Source organism: Gymnogyps californianus, unplaced genomic scaffold (genome assembly GCF_018139145.2).
Source record: "Gymnogyps californianus isolate 813 unplaced genomic scaffold, ASM1813914v2 HiC_scaffold_34, whole genome shotgun sequence".
NCBI lineage: Eukaryota > Metazoa > Chordata > Aves > Accipitriformes > Cathartidae > Gymnogyps > Gymnogyps californianus.
Genome location: NW_026114224.1, coordinates 133,191 through 155,331, shown reverse-complemented (window position 1 = coordinate 155,331; position 22,141 = coordinate 133,191). Strand labels below are relative to the sequence as shown.

General features: G+C 61.6%; 1 protein-coding gene and 1 long non-coding RNA gene across 2 annotated transcripts; one reads left to right on the top strand and one right to left on the bottom strand.

Annotated features, from left to right (window-relative positions):
• Positions 1-3,981: 3,981 nt before the first annotated feature.
• Positions 3,982-12,100, bottom strand: LETMD1 (LETM1 domain containing 1). Its single transcript, XM_050914260.1, has 9 exons — positions 11,976-12,100; positions 11,105-11,256; positions 10,837-10,952; positions 10,480-10,562; positions 8,479-8,665; positions 8,255-8,356; positions 6,913-7,065; positions 6,475-6,571; positions 3,982-5,982 (listed from the first exon to the last, which is right to left on the bottom strand). Exons 1-9 carry the CDS (start codon positions 12,098-12,100, stop codon positions 5,912-5,914), a joined length of 1,086 nt encoding a protein of 361 aa, XP_050770217.1. The 3' UTR covers positions 3,982-5,911.
• A 299-nt stretch (positions 12,101-12,399) lies between these two features.
• Positions 12,400-21,017, top strand: LOC127028545 (uncharacterized). Its single transcript, XR_007768018.1, has 4 exons — positions 12,400-12,567; positions 13,140-13,312; positions 14,030-14,108; positions 20,937-21,017. It is a non-coding gene; the product is annotated as an uncharacterized LOC127028545 (long non-coding RNA).
• Positions 21,018-22,141: the final 1,124 nt, after the last annotated feature.

Genomic DNA, 22,141 nt, shown 5'->3' with positions numbered 1-22,141 from the left:
AGAGCATTTTCCGGGTGGTGTTTCACGACCGGCGGCTGCAGTACACGGAGCATCAGCAGCTGGAGGGCTGGCGGTGGAACAGGCCTGGGGACAGGATACTGGACATAGGTGAGTCCCCGTGGCAGCACCTTGGCTGGGGCTGGAGGAGATACGGGTGCCTGAAGTGCCTCCAGCCAGGCTCCCGGTCCCTTGACTTCAAGGGACAAAGTGCTGTCACGATTCCGCACTTTGAGAGGCACGGTTGGTTCTTCCGTATGTTCCCCGTGAATCTCTTCCTTCTCCTTCTCCTACAAACCGCAGCTGCTTCTCCGTCTGTGCCCCTACAGATATCCCAATGTCCGTGGGCATCATTGACCCTAGAGCAAACCCAACCCAGCTCAATACAGTGGAGTTTCTGTGGGATCCTTCAAAGAGGACTTCTGTGTTTATCCAGGTAAAACAGGAGAAGCGGGAAAGCTCCTGTTGCGGGGCTCTAGGGGAAAAAATAAGTTTCCCAAGGGGGAGGAAGGTGCTTTTTTTTAACTTGGAGCACTGAAATAGCAGCCAGATGCTACAGTGGTAGAAGAATGTCAGCTAAAATACACCCTACCTCCTGCCTCAAGCGATGCGAGAGAGCAGCAGCTCATGCGTTAGCAAGGCACAGGCACGGCTGACCACCAATAAGTTGTTTTACACGTTTTGTGGTGGTTTAGGTCCCGCTGGTTTCGCGATTTGGGTCTCCGTCTTGCTTAGACGCTTTTGCGCATCTCGCCAGCTGCCTAAAATACCTCTTGGAAGTCTGGCCCTCCCGCCTAGAATGACAGGCTGCAGCGTGGGGAGGCTGGTGCAGCCGAACTCTCTGCCCTGCTGATCCGGGGCTGGCTTGTAACATTAAGAGGTTGCAAAACTCGTTGAAAGAATGTGGCTCCACCTCTGCTGTGGCATCCCCTTAACTCCTTAGTGCTGGGGGTACTCGGTGTGGCCCCATCCCGGCTCTGTATTCCGCCCTTCTCGCCGGGCCGCCCTTTCCGTGAGCGCTCTCCTGGCTCCCACGAGGGGAAGGGGAAGTTTGCGGTCAGTCGGACACGGCAGAATTACTAACCGCAGGATGCCTTGCCTTCCCCCCAGGTTCACTGTATCAGCACGGAGTTCACCATGCGGAAGCATGGAGGAGAGAAGGGGGTACCCTTTCGGGTCCAGATAGACACGTTCAAGGAGAACGAGAACGGGGAGTACACGGAGCACCTGCACTCTGCCAGCTGCCAGATCAAAGTCTTCAAGGTACCTGGCCCGTTGGTGGCCGTTCCCCGCTAGGAAACAAACTGGGAGTCAGTCCCAATCCACGCTGCAGCCCCAGCGAACGTCACGGGCGCAGGACCGTGGCCGAGCTTGCCTGCGAAAGGGCCTCTCGGTCCCTCTGGTCTTGCGTTGCCGCTCTCTCCCTGGTTCCTCTGTCGATCGAGTCCGGATGCCATTGAGGCTACAAAACCAGTAAGCCAAGAACAACTTACAGGGAGAGCATGGGTTGTGTTGCCTCTGTCTGAAACCTCCCACGTTTAGTCTTGAGCCTTATCAGCTTGGGAGATCCTCCCAGGAGCTTTGGTGTCTGTCGAAACTCCTCGCTTTCTTATTACCTGTTGCTGATGGTCTGTCTGCATCTGATGGTCCGTCTGCATCTGGCCTCTCCAGCAGCGCAGGCGCCTGCTCCCTGTTGCAAATCATTTCCAGAAACCCAAAGCCGTGACCTGGCGGTGGCGGTCGCGGCAGCGCGATGCCGTGGGTGGCTGAGAAGGGTCGTTGGTGCGGCAGCACCCAGGTGTCGTGGCGCGGGGGCGGCTGATTGCCTCAGCCTCGGCCAGAGGAGGGTCCGGGTTGGAGCCAGAGAAGCTTCTAGCGGCTTCTTCCCGTCGCTGATTGGCTCAGCCTCGGCCAGAGGCGGGTCCGGGTTGGAGCCGGGGAAGCTTCTAGCGGCTTCTTCCCGTCGCTGATTGGCTCAGCCTCGGCCAGAGGCGGGTCCGGGCTGGAGCCGGGGAAGCTTCTAGCGGCTTCTTCCCGTCGCTGATTGGCTCAGCCTCGGCCAGAGGCGGGTCCGGGCTGGAGCCGGGGAAGCTTCTAGCGGCTTCTTCCCGTCGCTGATTGGCTCAGCCTCGGCCAGAGGCGGGTCCGGGCGGGAGCCGGGGAAGCTTCTAGCGGCTTCTTCCCGTCGCTGATTGGCTCAGCCTCGGCCAGAGGCGGGTCCGGCGGGAGCCGGGGAAGCTTCTAGCGGCTTCTTCCCGTCGCTGATTGGCTCAGCCTCGGCCAGAGGCGGGTCCGGGCGGGAGCCGGGGAAGCTTCTAGCGGCTTCTTCCCGTCGCTGATTGGCTCAGCCTCGGCCAGAGGCGGGTCCGGGCGGGAGCCGGGGAAGCTTCTAGCGGCTTCTTCCCGTCGCTGATTGGCTCAGCCTCGGCCAGAGGCGGGTCCGGGCGGGAGCCGGGGAAGCTTCTAGCGGCTTCTTCCCGTCGCTGATTGGCTCAGCCTCGGCCAGAGGCGGGTCCGGGCGGGAGCCGGGGAAGCTTCTAGCGGCTTCTTCCCGTCGCTGATTGGCTCAGCCTCGGCCAGAGGCGGGTCCGGGCGGGAGCCGGGGAAGCTTCTAGCGGCTTCTTCCCGTCGCTGATTGGCTCAGCCTCGGCCAGAGGCGGGTCCGGGCGGGAGCCGGGGAAGCTTCTAGCGGCTTCTTCCCGTCGCTGATTGGCTCAGCCTCGGCCAGAGGCGGGTCCGGGCGGGAGCCGGGGAAGCTTCTAGCGGCTTCTTCCCGTCGCTGATTGGCTCAGCCTCGGCCAGAGGCGGGTCCGGGCGGGAGCCGGGGAAGCTTCTAGCGGCTTCTTCCCGTCGCTGATTGGCTCAGCCTCGGCCAGAGGCGGGTCCGGGCGGGAGCCGGGGAAGCTTCTAGCGGCTTCTTCCCGTCGCTGATTGGCTCAGCCTCGGCCAGAGGCGGGTCCGGGCGGGAGCCGGGGAAGCTTCTAGCGGCTTCTTCCCGTCGCTGATTGGCTCAGCCTCGGCCAGAGGCGGGTCCGGGCGGGAGCCGGGGAAGCTTCTAGCGGCTTCTTCCCGTCGCTGATTGGCTCAGCCTCGGCCAGAGGCGGGTCCGGGCGGGAGCCGGGGAAGCTTCTAGCGGCTTCTTCCCGTCGTTGATTGGCTCAGCCTTGGCCAGAGGCGGGTCCGGGTTGGAGCCAGAGAAGCTTCTAGCGGCTTCTGACAGGAGCCATGGCCGTAGCCCCTGCCCCGCCACACCAATGCAGCCCCGCAGCCGCCGCGCTCCCTTCTCCTCGGAAAACAACCCCGGAGCTGCTCGCGGGGGACGCTGCTCCCAGGGGAAACGTCCCAGCTGGAGAGCAGGGACACTGGGGGGAGGAAAACCGCTGCCTGACGAAGCGCTTTAATCGTTTGGGGGGGGTTTGTGGCGGTTTAAGGCTCTTCTCGTCCTTCTGGCGGTCGCCTCCCTCTGTGGAAAGGTGTTTAAAGGGGTTTAAAACCCCTTTGCTGCTCGCGCCGCCTCGGTGAGCGGTTCCAAACTGAGCCTTAAGCCTGGCAAAGCGGCTCTTCCCCCCTCACCGTTCCCCTCCCTCCCCGCTGGGACCGAGCCCCCAGGGACGCCATCCCCTTCTCCCGGGGCAGAGCGGAGGGGAAGGGGCTGCCTTCCAAACCCGTGGGGCTCAATGCACCTTACCGGCCGGTGCCGATCCCGGCAGCTGCTCTCCCTGCCCTCGGCCGGCACACAAGGGCTAAATTCGGGAGGAACAAAGCCTTATCCTTTGCTGGGGGCTTTGCCGGCGACGTCTCCGTGTCCCTTCCTGGCGGGGAGCTGCCAGCATGCCGGTGCCGGTTTGGCCGCGGGGATTTTTCAGCTCCTGCACGAAACGGAGCAACTCCGAGCTGCAAAACGGGAGCAAACGGTGACACTTGAACGGGTTGAAGTCTTTCTTTTTCCCCTTTTTTTATTTTCAACGGACTCCGCGCTCCCTCCCCAGTTCCGTGTCCCAGCCCTCGGCCACCGCAGCCAGGTCAGGACGCGCTCGCGCCGGGAGGCGGCTGGTTAGGCGACTCGTTAGGCGAGCCCGGAGGCTCCGTCAACCGACAGAATGAATCCTAAGACGCCGGTTAGGATGGGTGCTTTCACAATAAGCAAAGAACTAATAGGATTTATTCTATTTTTACAAAGAGAACTATGCTGTTAATAGTGCAATGAAAGCGCGTTTCTGCCTTTTATTATTATTTTTCTGTTCGGTTTAACCGTACGCACCGCTGCTGCTGCTGGTTCCGCGCTGGCTCCTGCTCCATTTGTTGCTGTGGAAGAAACCAAACAGCCCTGTCTCCTCTCTGGTGCTACCGAGCTGCTGCCGGGAGCCGCGGCGCTACCGCACCGCCGAAATCCAGGCATCCCCCGGCTCCTCGTCCTACTTCAACAGCGACTCCGCGACTCCCAAACCTCCCCCTCTCACACTGGCTGAGGTGGCTCTCGCTTTTTAATTTTCCAGTGTGAATCCAAAGCTTGTCCTCCGCATATTTTTTTTTCTTCCCCCTTTTTCTGTTCTTTTCATGGTGATAACGCTGTATTTAAAGAGAATATTTAAGTGTAAAAATAAAAGAAATGCTCAAACTTGCACGGTGAGTTGCGTCTTCAAGGGGGTTTAAACCCCCCCGGTGAATTCCTCTTGGTGGGGGGCTTGAATTCCTGCAAAAATAGCGAGGGCAGGGGGTTAGGGAAGGGTGTTCTTCTCCAAGAGGTGAGGGAGGAGCTCGGAGCTGGCCCGGCACACGGGTGAGTGATTTCTACTCCTCCTTTACACCCGAATAACGCTTAAAAAAGGAAAATTTCCGGGTGTTGGCGTGCCCCGTCCACGGGCGGAGGAGCCGGGGGGTGGGACACGGAGCATTTGACGGTGCAGGAGGTGCGGAGGGGCCTCCGGAGCGCCGCTCGAGCCGCTCGCTTGCTTTTGGCTTTAATAAAACGCCGAGAAGTTGGTTTCAGTTCACTCGGCAGCTGGGCTTTTCTCACGCAGCGACGGGGCGAGGCGAGACACGCTGGGTTCTAAGCCCTTAACGCAGCCTGCAGCCGGGAGCCGCCACCGAAGCCGCCTCCGCCGAGCAGAAAGCGCAGGGCTAAGATCGAATCAGGCAGAACTGGACGAAGGCAGGCCCGTGGCCTCCGCTGAAGGCGGCGGTGCCGTTCAGCGCTGCTTTTCTAACCCCATCTGTGTCGGCAGCGGCGTTTCCAGCCCCGGCCTCCTCCCTCCATCAGCCAGTGCCAGCGGTGAGGGCTCCCCGGGCAAGGGGCAGTGACAGGGATGCTCCGGGAGGCAGCCGCAGCCAAACAAAAGCACAGGAATCCCCCCCCACCGCCGAGGCTCTGGGTAAGGTCGCAGGAGGATTTGGGGTCTTTTCGTAACCCCTCAGGGAGATTTTTATATTTAAGACTACTCAGTGGAGTAAAGAAACTAAGTAAAACCCTCCGTGTGAGGCACAGAGCAGCAAAACCCAAGCTGAACGGAGCTCACTACTACGAGAAACTAAGGGAAGTGTCCACGGGCAGCGGAGACGCTCGTTCTCCCCTCCCGTAGTTCAAGTGACGCAGTTGAAGAGCTGTAACAGCGGACGCCGACGGAGGGAAGGCAGGGACGGGGCTCAGCCCCACGGCATCGCCAGCCCGCTCCGACGGCACGAAGGGGAAGAGAAGAGCCGGTGCCGGCACAAACCTCCGGCGCAGGAGGGAAGGAATCGGCGTCTTCGCCCCCACGGCAGCATCAGGGCCCTCTTGCCGACTCTGGGCTGTGGTTTCACATCACCGAACGGCGCGGGGGGGGGTTGTTTTGGGTTTTTTTGTGGTGCCAGGCTGGGAATCGCCGAGTCGGCACGCGATGCCAGGGGTGAGGGTGCACAGCCGGCGGCTCGGCCGTCACTCCTTGGCCCTGATGTAGTTGAGGGACAGCAGGACCATGCTGTTCGCCAGGAGGGAAGCTTCGGAAGCTGAAAAAAATACGAGAGCAGGGTCAGAGCGGCACTGCCACGGCCCAACCGCTCCAAACGCGCTCATCCCCGGCTGCCGGGGCGGCACCAGAGGCTGCGGGGCTCCCCCTCGCCCCCGCCTCCTCTCTCCGGGGACTTTTTGCTCTGCTCTGGGTCCCCCATTTCCCTCCCGCTCCCGTTTTGCTTCCCCCGGTGCTGCTGTGGGGCTGGAATCTGCCACCACGAGGTCTCTGTGGGACAGGGACGCCCGGGCACAGGCTGTCCTTCGTGGTATTCCATAGAAACGTGTCCCTGGAGAGAGCCAGCGCGCTCCGCCGTGTCCTCCTCTCAGGGAAGAGGCCCCGGGGGATCGGTGAGGCAGCCCAGAGGGGGATAAAGCCATCAAAGCTCGAATTTCCCCGGAGCCGGCGCTCCCTGTGTCCAGAGAAACTCGAGAGGCTCCCGGGTCCCCCCCGCCCCAGCAGGCAGGAGCCGCCCCTCGGCCGCCGTTACCTTGCAGCTTGCAGGAGAGCCCCAGCCACTGCTCCAGCCACGCTCTGCACTCGGACATGCCGAGATGAGTGGAGTTCAGGCCACGGAGGTAACAAGCCTGCGGAGCAGGAAAGAGGGAAAAAAAAAACCATACAGACACGTTCAGGGACGTGCGCTCCGGGTCACACGAAACGCCGGGGGTGACACCGTGATCCTTCCTCGGCGTGAAGAGGGGCTGAGCAATGGTGAACCGTGCCCCGCGGTGCCCCGGTGTGGTCCCGGCACGGAAAACGGGCTCAGAAAATGCCTTCCCGGAGGAGAGCGGCCGCAATCCGCCTCACGGTGGGTCTGGAGGAACGTGCCGTGCCCCGACGCGGCTCTGCTAACGACCGGGGAGGGCCGGGACGACGCGAGCCCGGGGTAAAGCAGGCGGCGCGGGGCCGGAGGAGGCGTCCTCACCGCTTTCAGCTCCTCCTCGGACAGCTGGCCCAAGCCCAGGCGCAGCATGGCACGATCCAGGTGCCGGATCTCCAAGACGTGGCTCCGCAGGCGATGCCTCAGGAAAAAGGCCGGCAAGTGAGGGGTCAGAAACAGGACCTGGCTCAGGGCTTTCTGAGAAGGAAAAGGGTAGGGTCACCGGTGGGGACGTCCAACCCCTCCAAAAATGGGTGTCCCACCCATTCGGGCACAACTTAAATCAGACAAAGCCTCTCCCCTTCCAGACGTGCCCCGTATTTTGTTCCCCTTTAATTATCCGGCTAATTGCCCTGCCCACGCTGAAGCCCTGAGCTTCCCCCGGCAGTTCTCGGTACGCCCAGCTCGGCTGCCTGGCCCAGCGAGTGAAACAGGGAGTGGGTGCCCAGAGCCACGAGGACACCAGTGGGTGCCCAGAGCCACGAGCTCTGTCCTGGGCTGGACACGGGCGTCCGGGGCGAGTTCAGGCGTGTGGAATGGCTCAGGTATGGCCCACGGTCCCATCGAGGCAGGGACCTACAGCAAGGACGGACAAACACTCTCGTTCTGGGGCTGTTTTCGTAGAATCACAGACTGGTTTGGGTGGGACGGGACCTTTTAAAGGTCACCTAGTCCAACCCCTCGTGCTGTGAGCAGGGACATCTTTAACCAGACCAGGTTGCTCTGAGCCCCGTCCACCCTGACCTTGAATGTCTCCCGGGACGGGGCATCCACCGCCTCTCTGGGCAACCCGTGCCAGTGTCTCACCACCCTCGGTGTCAAACATTTCTTCCTTATATCTGCTCTAAATCTCCCCTTTTTTAGTTTAAAACCGTTCCCCCTTGTCCTATCGCAACAGGCTCTACTAAAAAGTCTGTCCCCATCTTTCTTATAAGCCGCCTTTAAGTACCGAAAGGCCGCAGTGAGGTCTCCCCGGAGCTGAACAACCCCAACTCTCTCGGCCTGTCCTCACAGGAGAGGGGTTCCAGCCCTCGGATCATTTTTCGTGGCCTCCTCTGGCCCCGCTCCAACAGGTCCCGTGTCTTTCCTGGGCTCAGGACCCCCGAGCTGGACGCAGTGCTCCGGGGGGCTCTCACCAGAGCGGAGCAGAGGGGCGGAATCCCCTCCCTCGACCTGCCGCCCACGCTGCTTGGGATGCAGCTCGGGGTACGGTTGGCTTGCTGGGCTGCGAGCGCACGTTGCCGGCTCACGTCCAGCTTTTCATCCACAACTGGACTGGTTTTAGGGTACAACCCCCTGTTTGGGGCACAACCGAGTGGATTAGCACCTCGGCGTTCTTCGGTAAGAGCCAGCTCCGAGCTGCCGGCAGGAGAAAAGCCGCACTCACCACGTGAGACACCCGGAGCTTGTTCAGACCCAGCGGAGATCCCGAAAACAAACTTCTCACAGCATAGAGTTCGGCCACGCGCGGCTGGGAGCCTTGCTGCACCTGAAAGAGCCACGGCGTGCGTTGCCGACACCTCCCACGGGCGTTCATCACCACCAGGCAGGGCCGAGGCGGCGGCGGTGGCACCGGCAGGACGGGCAATACCGGCCGCGGCGTTGACGTACCTCGGCGCAGAGCTCCTGCAGGCGTTTTTGGAGCTGCGGCTCAGGCAGGGAACGTGCTGCCAGGGCTAAACTCTCCACCACATCCGGATACGAGTCTCTCCGGATGGCGTCGTAGGCGTCCAGGAACTCAACCTGCTGGTTGGGGGTCCAGAAGTAGCGGATCAGGAGCTGGCGTGGGAAGAAATACCTTGGAGAGAAGAGGAGACGGGGATTCAGGGAGGAAAACCGCACACACGAGGCGGGGCAGTCGGATTTTGCGCTGCTGGAAAGAAGCACAAGCGACGTCCTGCCCCGGGGCGGCACGCCTCGCCCCTACGAGCTGCGGACGTTCGCTCCTCCAAAGGGGCGAGCTCGGGAATCAGAGAATCATTTAGGTTGGAAAAGACCCTTAAGACCATCGCGTCCCAACCGTAAACCCAACGCTGCCAGGCCCACCACTGAACCACCTCCCTGAGCGCCACGTCGGCGCGTCTCTTAAACCCCTCCCGGGCCGGCGACCCCACCGCGGCCGCGGGCAGCCTGCTCCGGTGCTCGACAGCCCTTTCGGTGAAGGCCTTTTTCCTCATAGCCAGTCCAAACCTCCCCCGGCGCAACGTGAGGCCGCTTCCTCCCCTCCTGTCCCAGCGCCCTCAGCCGCTCCTCACCAGGCCCGTCCTCCAGACCCTTCCCCAGCTTCGCCGCTCTTCTCTGGACGCGCTCCAGCCCCTCCCTGTCCGTCTTGGGGCCCAAAACCCAACACGGTATTCGAGGTGCCCAGTACAGGGGGACGATCCCTGCCCCAGTCCTGCTGGCCACGCTATCGCTGACGCGAGCCAGCAGCCGGGCAGGCTGCCGGCTCACACTCAGCCGGCTGTCGACCAACGCCCCCGGGTCCTTTTCCGCCGGGCAGCTTTCCGGCCGCTCTTCCCCGCGCCTGTAGCGCTGCACGGGGTTGTTGCGACCCGGGAGCGGGACCCGGCACCGCGCCGTGTTCAGCATCACACGGCCGGCCTGGGCCCATCGCTCCAGCCCGCCCAGATCCCTCTGCGGAGCCTTCCCGGCCTCCAGCAGACCAGCGCTCCCGCCCAGCGCGGTGTCATCGGCAAACCGGGGGTGCACGGATCCCCTCGTCCAGATCGTTGGTGACGACACGAAACGGAACCGGCCCCAACGCCGAGCCCTGGGGAACGGCCCCTGTGACCGGCCGCCGCCGGGACGGCACTCCAGCCACCGCCGCTCTTCGCGCCCGGCCCGCCAGCCAAGAGTTCGCCCGTGCGAGCCACGCGCAGCCTGTTTCTCCAGGAGAACGCCATGGGAAACGGTGTCATGAATGAATCAATGAGATCGGAGAAGGTAAACAACATCCCCAGCCCTTCCCTCCTCCACTAAGCGGGTCACCTTGTCATGGAAGGAGCTTTGCTCCTCCAAAGGCCGTGGAGAGCTTGGGAAGGAGCAGTCCGGGCGATCGGATCGCTGCCGTGCCCGGCTGGAGCTTCTCCACTGCGGCCGAGGGTCAACACAACACGGAGATCTCCACCCTGCGCTGTTTTATGCAGCGGGGCTCTCGCCCACCCGCAGGACACAAAAACCAGGGAGCAGAATTGAAAAAATCCAGGGATTTAGCCGGGATTTAGCTCCGGCGTCAGGACAGCTGGCAGGGAGAGGGACGTTCGAAGGACTACAGAGACAGCTGGGAGGGAATTGAGCAAGGAGGTTTCTCCGGCCAAGCACGCACAGGGCTGTTCCCTGTGTGCCAGGCATTCTTTCTCCGCGTTAGAAACAGGGAGCCGGGCAGGTTGCTGGCACGCAGGAGCCGGTATTGCGAAACGAACGCCGGGCTCGTCAGGCTACGGGTATTTTTATTACAGCGAGAGGTGGAGCGAGGAAGGGAAACCGTCTGGCTGGATTTATAACTCTCAAAAAAAAAAAAAATCCCCAGTTCCATGAAATTTAAGATATCAAGGAACCCAAAGATCGGGGCCGCAGCCAAGCCCCGGCGGTCACCGCGACGCCAGTACTCACATCAGGACGATGACCAAGAAGTTGGCGAAGGGCGGGATGGCGATAACTCCGATGGGAATGGCCTTGATCAGGTCCCTGCGAAACTGCCTCCAAAATTAGAAGAGAGAATCAGGCTCTGGCGCCAAACTCTTGACATTCCCTCAAAATTAACAGCCCCGGCCCCGGCCGCAGCTTCCAAACCCTGTTTTTAGGCAGAGAACGCGCCTCACCCGGAGGAATCGGCCTCTCCGCCCCCCCGCCGAAGCCCCGCACACGAACTCAAGCCCCTTTTCACAGGGAGGAAACGTCCCTGGCGGCAGCGGGGAGGCAGAGCCGGGCATTGCGGCACCGAAACGCGCCCCGAGCGCCGCGCCGTACCTGCCGCAGCCTCTCCATCTCCCGGTAGGGAAGCTGCTGAACACTCAGTCTCTGACGGGACATTTTAGATTTGATTTTTCTTATTTCTTTGACTTCCAGGAAGAGCGCTTGGATTCCTGCCGGAACAGAGAGCGCCTTCAGGTGCCGATTCCCAAGCAAACGCCTCCGGCGATGCGGTTTTTAGCCCCGAGAAGGGAACAGGCAGCGCAGCCGGCTGCCTCCGTTCTCTCCGGAGAAGCGGAACCGTCCCCTCCTCCCCGGCACCCACCTTTCGTGAAAGTGGCGTACAGCACGTAGAAACGGGGGAACGTCCTTTCCAAAAACCTCTCGTACCTCCTGTTGATGCGCTTCGCTCTTGACGCCAGGGCGGCCAGGACGGACCTGGAGCCGGCTTTCGTGGAGAGCCAGCACACCGGGGACCTGCACCCGAAACACCCCCACCCCCCCCCCGATTGTTTCTGTCAGCGTTTGGTGGAGAAGGCTCTGATGGAAGCGGGGGTTGGCCCGGAGGGCGGCGGGACGCTGGGCTGTGGGGCTCCCGAAGCCCCCAGAGAGGGGACAGGGTGCTGGGACCCTCCTCCGCCCCGCACGGGTGGCACTGGCCGGCCCCAGGCAGCCGCCTGAGACAGGGCCTGGGGGCACGGCCGGGGTGGGGGGCAGCATGGAGGGGGGGGGGGCTCAGGACCAGGGCCCGGGGGGGGGCTCAGGGGCTCCCCCAGTGCCTGGGAGGGGCCGTGCTTGGCGCTGGGGGGGGTCAAGGTGGCACAGGCGGGGTGGGGGGGCAGGGTCGGTAATGGCGCTGGGGAGGTGGGTGGGGAGCTGAGGGTGGCACGGGGGGGGAACGACACCACGGTAAATAACGGGGGCGGGGGTCGCGAGGGAATGGGGGGGGGGCACTGGGGGCTGGGGACCGGGGCGGGGGGGGCGCTATGGCCAGTATCGGGGGTGCTCCGGGGGGGGACAAGGCCGAGAACTGGACGGGGGGCGGCGGCTGTGGTCGGTATTTGGGGGGGGTCGGGGCTATGGCGGGGGCGGGTGGTCCGGGGGGGGGGGGGTGGGGTGGGGTGGGGTGTCAGGGCCGGTGCCGGCGGGCGATGGCTGACACTGGGCGGGGGGGGGAAGGGTCGGTCCCCGCTCACCTCGGCGCCCCCCGGGCGGGGCGCGGCTCCAGCAGCCCCCGGGCGCGGCTCAGGGCGGCGGCGGGGCCGGGGCCAGGGCCGAGGCGCCAGAGCGCCCCGCAGCAGCCAGCCCTGGACAGCGCCATCTTGGCGAGTCACCGCCGGGGGCCAAAGGGCGAAGGTCACGGGGGAGGGGAAGGGAGGGGGAGAGAGCGCGAGCGCGGGGGGGGGGGAGCGGGGGGCCGGCTGAGCGCTGATTGGCTGACGCGCCGGCGCCCGCGTGACGCTGTACGGAAGCGGCGCGCGGCCGGTCATGTGACCGTAGGCGGAAGTGGCCCCTCGGGGCTACCGGGGCGCGAAGCGGGGCCTGGACCGGGCCGAGCCCTCCCGCCCCCCCGGCCCCCGTTACCGGCGCCCTGGGCCCGCGGCTGGGGGCCGGGCCCCCGCCGGAGATTCCCTCTCTCCAGCGCTGTTTTCAGGCCCCCGGAGCAGCGCCGGAGGAGCCCGGGCGGGCGGCGGCGTTGTCCCGGCCTGCCCGTCCCCTTCCCGGGCCTTTGGTTTGCCAGCGGCGCCTGGCGGTTACACGTTAGGGTAGTTGGTGAACGCAGGGGAGGTGAGCTGGGCCCCCTCTCCCCCTTTACCTCCCACAGCGGGGTGGTTGGCACCGGAGCCGGGGGTTGAACCCGTTCCCTGGCCCTTCGAGGGGTGCCCCCGCCCGCGGCGGGGCTGGAAGTCGCCCTCGGCCGCCGCTGCCCTGCCCCAGACGGGGTGGGGAGGCCGAATCCCCGCTGCGGGTCCCCAGCGAGGGACAGCGTGGCAGCAGAGGGGCCGTGGTTCCCCCACCCACCCAGAGCCCCGGGGTCCCCGCCCCGGGTGGCTCCCCCTGCTCTGCCTCGGCTTCCCTGACCCGCAGCCAGGTCCAGGCGCCGGAGCCGCGCAGGACACCTCCGCCTCTCCGTCCCTCCCGCAGACAGCCTGCACGCTGAGCGACCGAACCAGTTCTGCGGCTGTCCCCGGGTGGTTTCACGTGGGTCGTGTTTGCTTTCTCGATTCGAAGTGCCACGAGAAGCAGCGTGGAAGGCCTTTTGGGAAGCAACCGCTGCTTCTACCCCTGCCTGGGAGGTCTACCGACTCCTTTCCCCTCCAGGCATCGCTAAAACCAGGCGCTACGTTGCCTCTTTCCAGGTCTCTGGCAGCTCCTCCGTCTTCTGTGAATCCTTGAGGATGCTTTGCCCAGCCGAGCCCTCTCTCCTCCCTCCGGCCGGACCCCAGATCCCCCCCGCACCCCTCCGGCAGCTCCGGGAAGCTGGAGCGCGTGGCACCGGTCACGCACGCCCGTGTCTTTGCCCTCCTGCCTGGTGAGTCTTGAAGTGTTGCACATTCAGCTGTTGCTTATCAGAAAAAGGCACCGGGGGCCCTTTTGCAGAGAGAAAAAAGGAAAAAAAAAAAAAAAAAAACCAAACCGACAAACGCAGGGTTATCGCTCTGCCTCGGCGGGTTTCAGACCGGCGGGGATGGCTGATAATAGATTGTATTAATCCACGTCGGGAAGGGATCGCCTCTTATCAGCGCTGCACGTACCAGCAGCTGGAAAATGCCCCGTAAGTGCCAGTTTGGGCTCTAATCTGTCAAATAGCTCCGGTGGAGCAGAGTCCAGGCCGTCTCCTGTGCTAATTGCCGGAGCATGTCTGATGCTCGACCAAACGGCCTTTTAACTGAGCCTCCTGGGGTTGATAATGTGTCCCGGGCAGCGCGTAACCCTCCTTTCCCCCCCCAAGCCCAACGCTGCCGCTCGCCACGGGGCCGAGGCTCCACATCAAAGTGTTCGGCTGTCCTTATTAACCCCCCCTTAACTCGGCGGGGTTTATAGTTATTTAATAAACGATAAGGTTAAAGCAGATGCGGTTGTTTTCAGGAGACTTTGAATTGTCTCCTGAGCTCCCCTCGGGGAACTCTGCACCACCGGCTCGGTGCGGGTGCTGCGGGCGGAGGAGAGAGGGAGGGGAGCCGGCGGGGAAGGGTGGGGACACCTCTTATATAGAGAGAGGAACGCTGACCGGGCTGTCTGCACCCAGAAACTGCCCAGAGAGAGAAGCAGGAACGCCATGCCCAGGAAATACACCCTCAAGCGGAGCTCGCCCAGCTGCGAGTTGGGTGAGTACCGCAAACGCCGATCCCGGCGAGCTCACCGACCCTGCGGGGTGGTCTCACTGATGGGAGGCATTGTCCTCATCCCAAAATACCCTGGGATTTGGGGAATAACGTAAATTTTCCAGCTTCAGGCCAAAAGCTGTTGGCAAACCACCTCCTGCGAGGTTTCTCGCACCTGTAGGCGCCTTTGGCGAGGCCGGGCGGCACGCCGGCACGGTGCGGGTGCCGCACTCGCGTTCCCGTGCGGGAGCGATGCTGCGGTCTGGTTTTAATTTCCCTCTCCCATGCCCACGCTGTCAGGTCAGAGGTAAGGTTAAATCTGCAACAGCGGAGTCATCCATCTCCTGGATTTCTCCTCTTATTTTTCCAGGATTCGGTCATTTCAGCAACATCCCATGATATTTTTTGTGTGTGTGTGTGTTTAAGCAATAAGGAACGCAGGTTGCAAAACTTCGCGTTTGGGGAAAGCAAGGAGCTGCCCTCCCCGCTGCCGCCGGCGGCAGCTTTGCTCGGCGAAGGGCTCTGATTTTTAACGAGCGGCTTCTCCCATGCGGGTCGGGGTGTCCCGCTCCATTAGCCCGGATCCCCACGCACTCTCCCGGCTGTTCAGGGTCAGGCCGTGGTTCCAAACGAGCGCTCTCAGTGACCTACCGAGAAATTAAAAGGTCGGGATGATGGAGGTATAGAACGCGGAGCGCTCGTGTGCCGCTGGAAGCGATGTCGTGCTGCTCCTGCCACGTGCTGCTTCCCGGGCTGGCAGGTTTCTTGTGTGTCTCACCAATTAAATCTGTTGTTTTCCTTCTCAGGAAGGGGTTGCTTAAAAAAAATTATCCTAAGTTTTCAAGGGAATGTGCAGAGTAAGAGGAATTCTGTGAAAAAGCAGCATTTCTTGCTGGGAAAAAAAAGACAGAAAACCAAACAAAAGCCAAATCAAGACTCTTCTCCCCCAAAATGCGGAGTATGCTTTGTGAGATGCAGCTGCATTCAGAAACAATTAACACGTAACTGCGTCTGCAGCCGTGTGGCGGCAGCCAAAAATCTAGAAATTTGGGGTTTTGGCATGAAAAGCGCTGCCGAGGTTGGCGAGGTCCTGGCGGAGCTTGCTGGCTCCTGACGGAGCCGCGTTTTGGGGCGGAATAAGCCGCTGTCGGGAAAAAAACCTCGGAGCAGGAATGGGGCCCGGCCTGGGCTGGGGGTCAGGGAGGGGAACGCTGCGGTCGGGGTGTCGTCCCCCCCACACTGGGGCCCGTGTCCCCCCACACCGCAGCCTGCACCGGGCCCTGTCCCCCTGCACCGGGGCCCCGTGTCCCCCCACCCCGGGGCCTGCACCGGGGCCCGACCCCCCCAACGCTGGGCCTGTGTCCCCGTCCCCCCCGCCAGCCGGGGCCCGCACCGGGGCCTGGTTCCCCCCGCACCGGGGCCCGGTTCCCCCCGCACCCCGGCCCTGTCGCCATGTCCCCGGTCGCGCCAAGCCGCGTCACGGGGCGGGCCGAGCCCAGCGTGGCCGGGCTGGCGGCGGCAGCGGCGGCAGCAGCACGGGCCGGGGCATGAGGCGGCGGCGGCGGGGGCGGCCGGGGGCGGCTGAGGCGGTGAGCGGCAGCGGGGGCGGGGGGGGGTACCCTTGGGGCTGGGGAACGGTGGGGGGATCCCCCCTGGGTGAGCCTGGGTGATCCCTGGGTGTGCTGGAGGGGGAGATCTCCCCCCTCAGGTGATCCCCGGGGGATCCCCTGGGTGTGCTGGGGGGGGATCCCCCCTCGGTTGATCCCTGGGGATCCCCTGGGTGTGCTGGGGGGATTCCCCCCCCCTTGAGTGATCCCTGAGGGATCCCAGGGTATTCGGGGGGGGATCCCCCCCTCGGTTGATCCCGGGGAGGTGGGGGGGGGTCCCTTGCATGTGCTGGGGAGGAGGATCCTCCCCTCGGGTGATCCCTGGGGGATCCCCTGGGTGTGGTGCAGGATCCCCGGGTCGGTTTTGCAAGGGGGTGCCACGGAGCCGCTGGCCCCCAGCACCCCGGGCACTGCCCCCCCGCCATCGCTGGGGCTCAGGGACCCCCGCGAGCCCGGGCTCCCTGGGCGCTCGGTGACCTCGGGGTGTCCCCTGGCCCCGGGGGGGGCTCTCTGAGGACAGGCGCTCCTCCCCCTGCCAAAACCGTCGGCGTACACCGGCGAGGGTGGCTTGGCCGGCCGGGGGTCGGATGCCCCCGAGTCTCGTCCTCTGCCTTCCTCCCCGCGGGCTGGGTCTGACGTTAATCCTCCGGCGCCGTACCCTCCCCTCGGGGTTTGGGATGACGCCGTCCCGGGTCACCCCGACCTCGTCCCTCACGCGTCCGAGGCCTCGACGCTGTTTATGTCTGAACTTCGTAGCGGGGCTTGGGGGTGTGATGAGAGAACGGCTCTTAAAGCCTCGGCTCGCTCGGCAGCCGCCGCGTGGAGCTCTGCCCGCCCGGGCTGAGTGAGCCCGGACACGCGTTTTGTTATCGCCGCAGAGCCGCAGTCGAGCGTCCCCGGGGTCCAGACTCCGGCGCCTGCCTTGGGTTATCGCGGTGGGGCGGACGAGGCCGGCCGGTGGCCGATGGCTCCCGGTGCGGTTCTGCTGGCTGTCTGATGCCGGGCTGAGCTCGGCGACATTCAGCGTGACCCCGGGCTTTGCGTACCCGGTCTCAGCCTCACCCTCCAGAGGTGCAGTCCCTGACCAAAGTCCACGCCTGACTGCAAGCCAGAGGTTTCCTCGGAGGAGGGATGTGTTCGCTCCTGCGGTGAGCACAGCTCGTTAAATGGGCAGTGAGTGCCGTCAGACGAGCTCTTGAGCACCAGAGGTTGTTGGGAGAGCGGGACGCTGCGGTCAGCGATGAGATAACGGCTCCGTGTTCCATGTGGGACGAGACTTGGGGCATCCGGGGCGATACGGCGACCCCCAGCCCCGCCGCTGGTCCCACAGCTCAGCCTCCCCGCTCATCTCTTTTCTTTTTTCCCCGCTTTACAGCACTTCTTAACCAAAATTTCCACAGTCTCAGGCGCTGTCTTATATTTTTCGAGGGTATTTTTCATCCCCAAGCCTCACGGCTGCTGCTAGAATAGAGCTTTTCAACCAGTTTGATTTATTACATGTTGTGAAAATACTTGAAGTCTCAGGTGTGCGTCAGCCGGGGCTTTTTTGAAGCCCTTTTCCGGGCTTACAAAAAGCAGACGGGAGCGATGGGGAGCGGCTGCAGGGGCTGGCTCCTAAATCCAGGAGCCTTCGGATCGAGCAGGCTGGGGAGCAGAGCTGCTCCTTGCTTCCAGGTTGTCGTTTCCCAGGCGTTGTTCTCCTTCCGTAGAAACAAATACATCGCGCTGCCTCTTTCTAGGAGAGTACACTCGGGCGAGCAGGGTGGGCTCATCCCCCCACGCCTCGGCTCGGTGCTCTCCCGCATCCCGGGGCGTCTCCCGGCTCGGTTGCGTGGTACGGGGCGAACAACGAGCAGGGAACGAGCTCGTCTGACCCGTTTAGGAGTCAGCCGGGTGACCTGCCTCGGCACCTCAGCGATGGGAGCGAAGCCAATGTCACAGCCTGCTTTTATCACCTCTGGTCGTCAGCAGGAGCGCGGGCGAGGGAGCGAGGAGGAATCCCACAGGGACAAACCCGCGGTGCTGCCGCCCCGGGGTGACTCTCTGCCAGGTCCGTGCGGAGGAAAAGGTTTTCCAGAGCCGGGACCTGGCCGTGCCAGTGCCGGCAGAGCAGCGTGGGTGTCTGGAAAGCAGGCGAGGGGGTGACGTGGTTGTGCAGGCAAGGAGTTAGTTGGGACGGCGAGCGGTTAACCGGGTTGTCTGCTCGGGTTTTGGGGGTGCCTTGCGCTCAGGGCTGCCCCTGCGTGACTTGTGTGACAGGAGCTGGAAGGAACGGGGGGCTTTCGGTGTGACCGTGTTAAAGGGCCGCCCGGTGCGGCCAGCCCGCAGTGGTGCCTGCGTACAAAGAAAATACGGCGCTAACGAGACGTCGGCCCCAAAACCGCTCTAAAAGAGTTAACGACGGCGGCGTGCCCCGCCGGACCCGGCCGAGTTCAACGCCTGACATCAAATGCAGAAATCTCAATCGCAGGAACCGCTCCCAGCGTGAGACAAGACCACGCTCCTTGTTGTCCGACAAAGCCCCGTGCCTCCACGTCGAGGATGAGCAAGCAGCCGTCAGCTCCTCGGCTTTCCCCGTGTCGGCTTCGCTGCCTTTCTGGCTGTCAAGAAGAAAAGACCCGTTGGACCGAGGCTCGTAGTTTCATCAGTGAAAAGGGAGGGTGTAGGTGGAAGAATGACCCGTTGTTCGCTCCGTGGGTCTTGAAGGTCTAGACAACAGCGCTAGTGTCTTTGCTTTTTTGGTTAGAACGACCTCATGATTTTCTGCTCTTGGTTTTTTGCCTTATTCCAAGGAATATTCCTCCTGGGAAGGCGCTGCCTTGCCTGAGTGTGAATACGGTGTATAAAGTCAAACCCACCAACGGTTACGGTGAGTGTTTTCCCTCCAGGAGGCAGAACGTGGCCTGGCAAACCCACGCCTGGCGTTGAGGAATTGCTTGAAGGTGCTCACAGAGGTTACGGATAGAAGGAGGAGCGATAAATCCCGACCTTTTTTAGCCTGCAGTTTCTGTATCCTCTGGTTTCATCCGCATTGAGAGCAGCGACACTAGAGCCGTTCTTTTAAAAAAGCACGCAGGCGTGGAGGCAGAGCGGGCAAAAAACATCCCTCAGACGCGTTTTCACCGTCTTTCTCTTGACAGCTCTCCGGTTCCCAGCTAGGCTGGAAGCGTGCGAAATATTCACATCCGGCTACAGCCGGCGGCTGCTTTTATTGGAGCTCCGGGGGCAAAGGATCTGCGGGCAGCGTTTCCAACCCGGCACGCTTGGGAAAGCGTTCCCTGTGTCGGGTCGTGAATGAGCGCGTCACGAGCTCGGCGGCTGCCGGCGGAGATAGGGGAACCAATTTCGCTCCCGCCCAAGCTGGGATGTGTTTTGCAAGGAGATATTTAGGTCAGTCTCGCACTGTAACGGGTGTTCTCCGTGTGATCTTCTTCCTCTTCGCCTTTATTAATGAAGTGAGTGTTTCGTGGGACTTGCTGCCAGGGTAAGCGCTGTTCCTCCTGAAGGAATTCGATTTCAGGGAAAAGATGGCTTATTGCTAAACGTTAGCTTTTTCTTATTGAAAGCCCGTAGGCTTAGTGCTTTACAGAGGAGCCTGTAAAGCAAGAAAATAGTGTGTGTGACAGGTAAAAGCTTTGCTCCAGCTTTGAGGTTGTCCCCGTCCAAGCGGGAGCTGCTGGAGGGAGAAGGCTCAGGCAGAGGCGCCGTCGCTGGAGAGGTGGCACTTGTCCTCTCCGTGGGCCGCAGCGGCAGGAGGTATTTACTCACCGTTTCTCCCCACAGCGTGTAGCGATTGGGTGGCAATTAAAACCTGGAAGGGGCAGGGGCTGTCCGGGGCCCCGATACGTTTAAGACAGTGGTATCACAGCTCTCCGTGGTGGCTCAAGGAGCAGGGCAGCCCCGCGTCCTCCCCAGTCCTCCCATCCCCGGGCAAACACCTCACAGACCGGAGCCGCTTTCCACCGCCCCTGACGAGGCTGGAAGAGCCGGTGACTTTAGCGCCGGGTTTCTGCTCGGCAGGAGAAGCAGAGCTGGCTGGCGTGCAGCCCCGTGGGAGCAGCAAAAAAACGTGGGATGGGAAATCTTACGGTTTAGTGAAACCTCATCACCTCGCTCTGCGCCGGCACAGATGAATTCTCCTACGTGCTCGTCCAGAGCAAACCCTCGAGACGATTTGCAAAGTGGCGGAATGAGCAAACGCCTTCCCCGAGCGCTGCGCCTCGGCAGGTTCGTCGGTGGGCGCGAGCGGCGAGCTGTGCGGAGCCGAGAGCTCCTGGAGCGCGCGTTATTCATCCTGCTGCCCTAGGGTCAGCGCTTTAAAATCTGAAGTATATTTGGATAGATTAATAACAGTTGTAGCCCTGCCTACAAGAAACGGTATCGCTCCAGCCCTGCGTGAAGTAGCCCTCTCTGGATTATTTTAGCGTGCCTGGCTTGGTTACAGACCACCCTTGGAGCTGGTTGTGGAACCGGGAAATTAATCTTTGAAAACCTAAAATTGGTTCAAATCAGTTATAATGAGTTCCTGGCTAATGTTTTCCGTTTATGTCTTCACTGAACCAGTACTGCCTTGTTATAAGGAAATCTCCTGTTAATATACAACAGGCTTTGAGGGGGATTAAGTGCTTTACATACCAAACGTATATACTGGTGGTACTTTGACTTGTCCTCGAGGGGTTTGGGGGTTTGACCTTTTAAAGCCCGGAGGACGCCAGTCCTGTACCAGATCCCAGTTACCTTTCTGCATGGCTTAGATTTAAAAATACACCGTGATGAGAGAGTTACATCGTGCCCTTAAAAGAAAGTTCAGATGCCCTGTAAAGGGTGCGATGTAGATGTAATAATCATGCCTGGAAGGGGAGGGATGGTACGTAATTTCTACACATAAAGGAAATTCCACTCTTGTTTCCTTAGCTGGAGTTTCACAACAGGCACTGTCCTAAGCCTGGCTGCTTGCAGACACTCCTGTCGCATTGGTTTGTCCGGTCGGTCCACTCACCCCTTCTTCGTGGTGTTGCAACAGGAGTTTCCGAGCAGGTCCCGGGGAAAACACTCCCCTCCCGGCCCTGCAAGCTGCTTCAAAGCTGGAAAAGGGCCAGGGAAGTAAATCTATCCCGGCCAGGGAAGTACATCTGTCCCTGCCAGGAGCTGTTGGCTCGGTCGGCTCTCTTGTAGGTTTTTATTCTCCTTCTTGACAGGTTTCTTTTCCCCCTCTCCTTTGCAGCCAGCGTGGCCCATCTAAACCAGTTCGCAGGCCACTGGAAGGGCTCTACCATGGGGAACTCCGACACGGACCAGAAGGCATCCTACGGTAAGGCTCACTTCGTGGCACAGCAGATTTGCTCTCATACATCCACCTTCCATTTAATTAATTCCTTTGTCCTGCTAAAACCACCCCAAGGATTCGGTGTGCCCGTTTACCGCCCCGTACACTTGATTATCGTTGTGGACACAAACCCTCAGGCTTTTGAGATGAGCCCAGCAAGAGATTTACAGTTCCCAGGGCTCACTCAGCCTTGTTTAACGAGATGAACAGGCCTGTCTTGTGCAGACCCATCTCTCTCCTGCCCGCGCGCACACACAGGTAGCTCTAAATCCATTATGTAAACGGGCCTGCCGGCAGGGCAGGCACCCTCGGAGGCATTTGGGAGGCAGGGAAAAAGGAGGAGCAATCAACTTCAGTTTACTCTGATGATGCAATAGGAAACTTGGTAAAAGAGCTGGCCTTGTTTTCAGTCCTCCTCTTACAAAGGCTGGGTGCTGGGGACACGTGCTGCTCCTCAGCTCTTAGAGGAAAATGCCACGTAGGGAGAGCAGAAGTGAGTATCGGCTCGATTCGGGAGAAGGGGCTTTCTGCTGAAGGCGGGCAGGGGAGGAATCGGGTGGTATCGCAAGTCGTAACGCGTAATCTGCATTTTCGTTGCCGCAGTAACCCTGCGCACCTTCCTCACAAGTTAAATTTAGAAACTGTCCTGGAAATTTGTGAAGGCTGGCTCTCCCGCCTGCCTCTTGTGCTTTAGGAGAAGGGAAAATTGTCAGGCAGTCTCCTGGCTGTCGCTTGCTTCCAAACCGTTGCTGCGTTGTGCGTTCCCTGGATACGAACAGGATTCCGCAGGAGAGCAGGCTCCTTCCGGGGCCAAACTTCTCGCAGACGTCTGTTCAGCCAGGAGGGTTTGGGGTAACGCTCTCTGTAGTGGTGCAAAAATAGCCCCGGGTTTCTCTTGGATCTGGCTTGTTCAGTCCCAGTTAATCATTACGGTAATACTGCGGGGCTGCCGTGACATCGCACAGTGCCCCGTGACGGCTTTTTTAAAATAAAGCGGAGTAAATAAATTGCCAGCTAGCCAGCCTCCTCTCACCGCGTGGGAGAGGGAGAGTTCGGGCAAGGCAGTGTGGTCTCCTGGGGTGGGTTTACAGCCGTATCTGTTA

Bases quoted from the DNA above. Each gene is read 5' to 3' on its own strand.
- LETMD1 (XM_050914260.1), bottom strand. From the start codon at position 12,100: ATGGCGCTGTCCAGGGCTGGCTGCTGCGGGGCGCTCTGGCGCCTCGGC. The intron at 8,357-8,478 runs GTACGTCAACGC...TGGCTCTTTCAG, and splicing joins TGCAGGAGCTCTGCGCCGAG to GTGCAGCAAGGCTCCCAGCC. The intron at 5,983-6,474 runs GTAACGGCGGCC...TATTTTTTTCAG, and splicing joins GCTCTCCTGCAAGCTGCAAG to CTTCCGAAGCTTCCCTCCTG.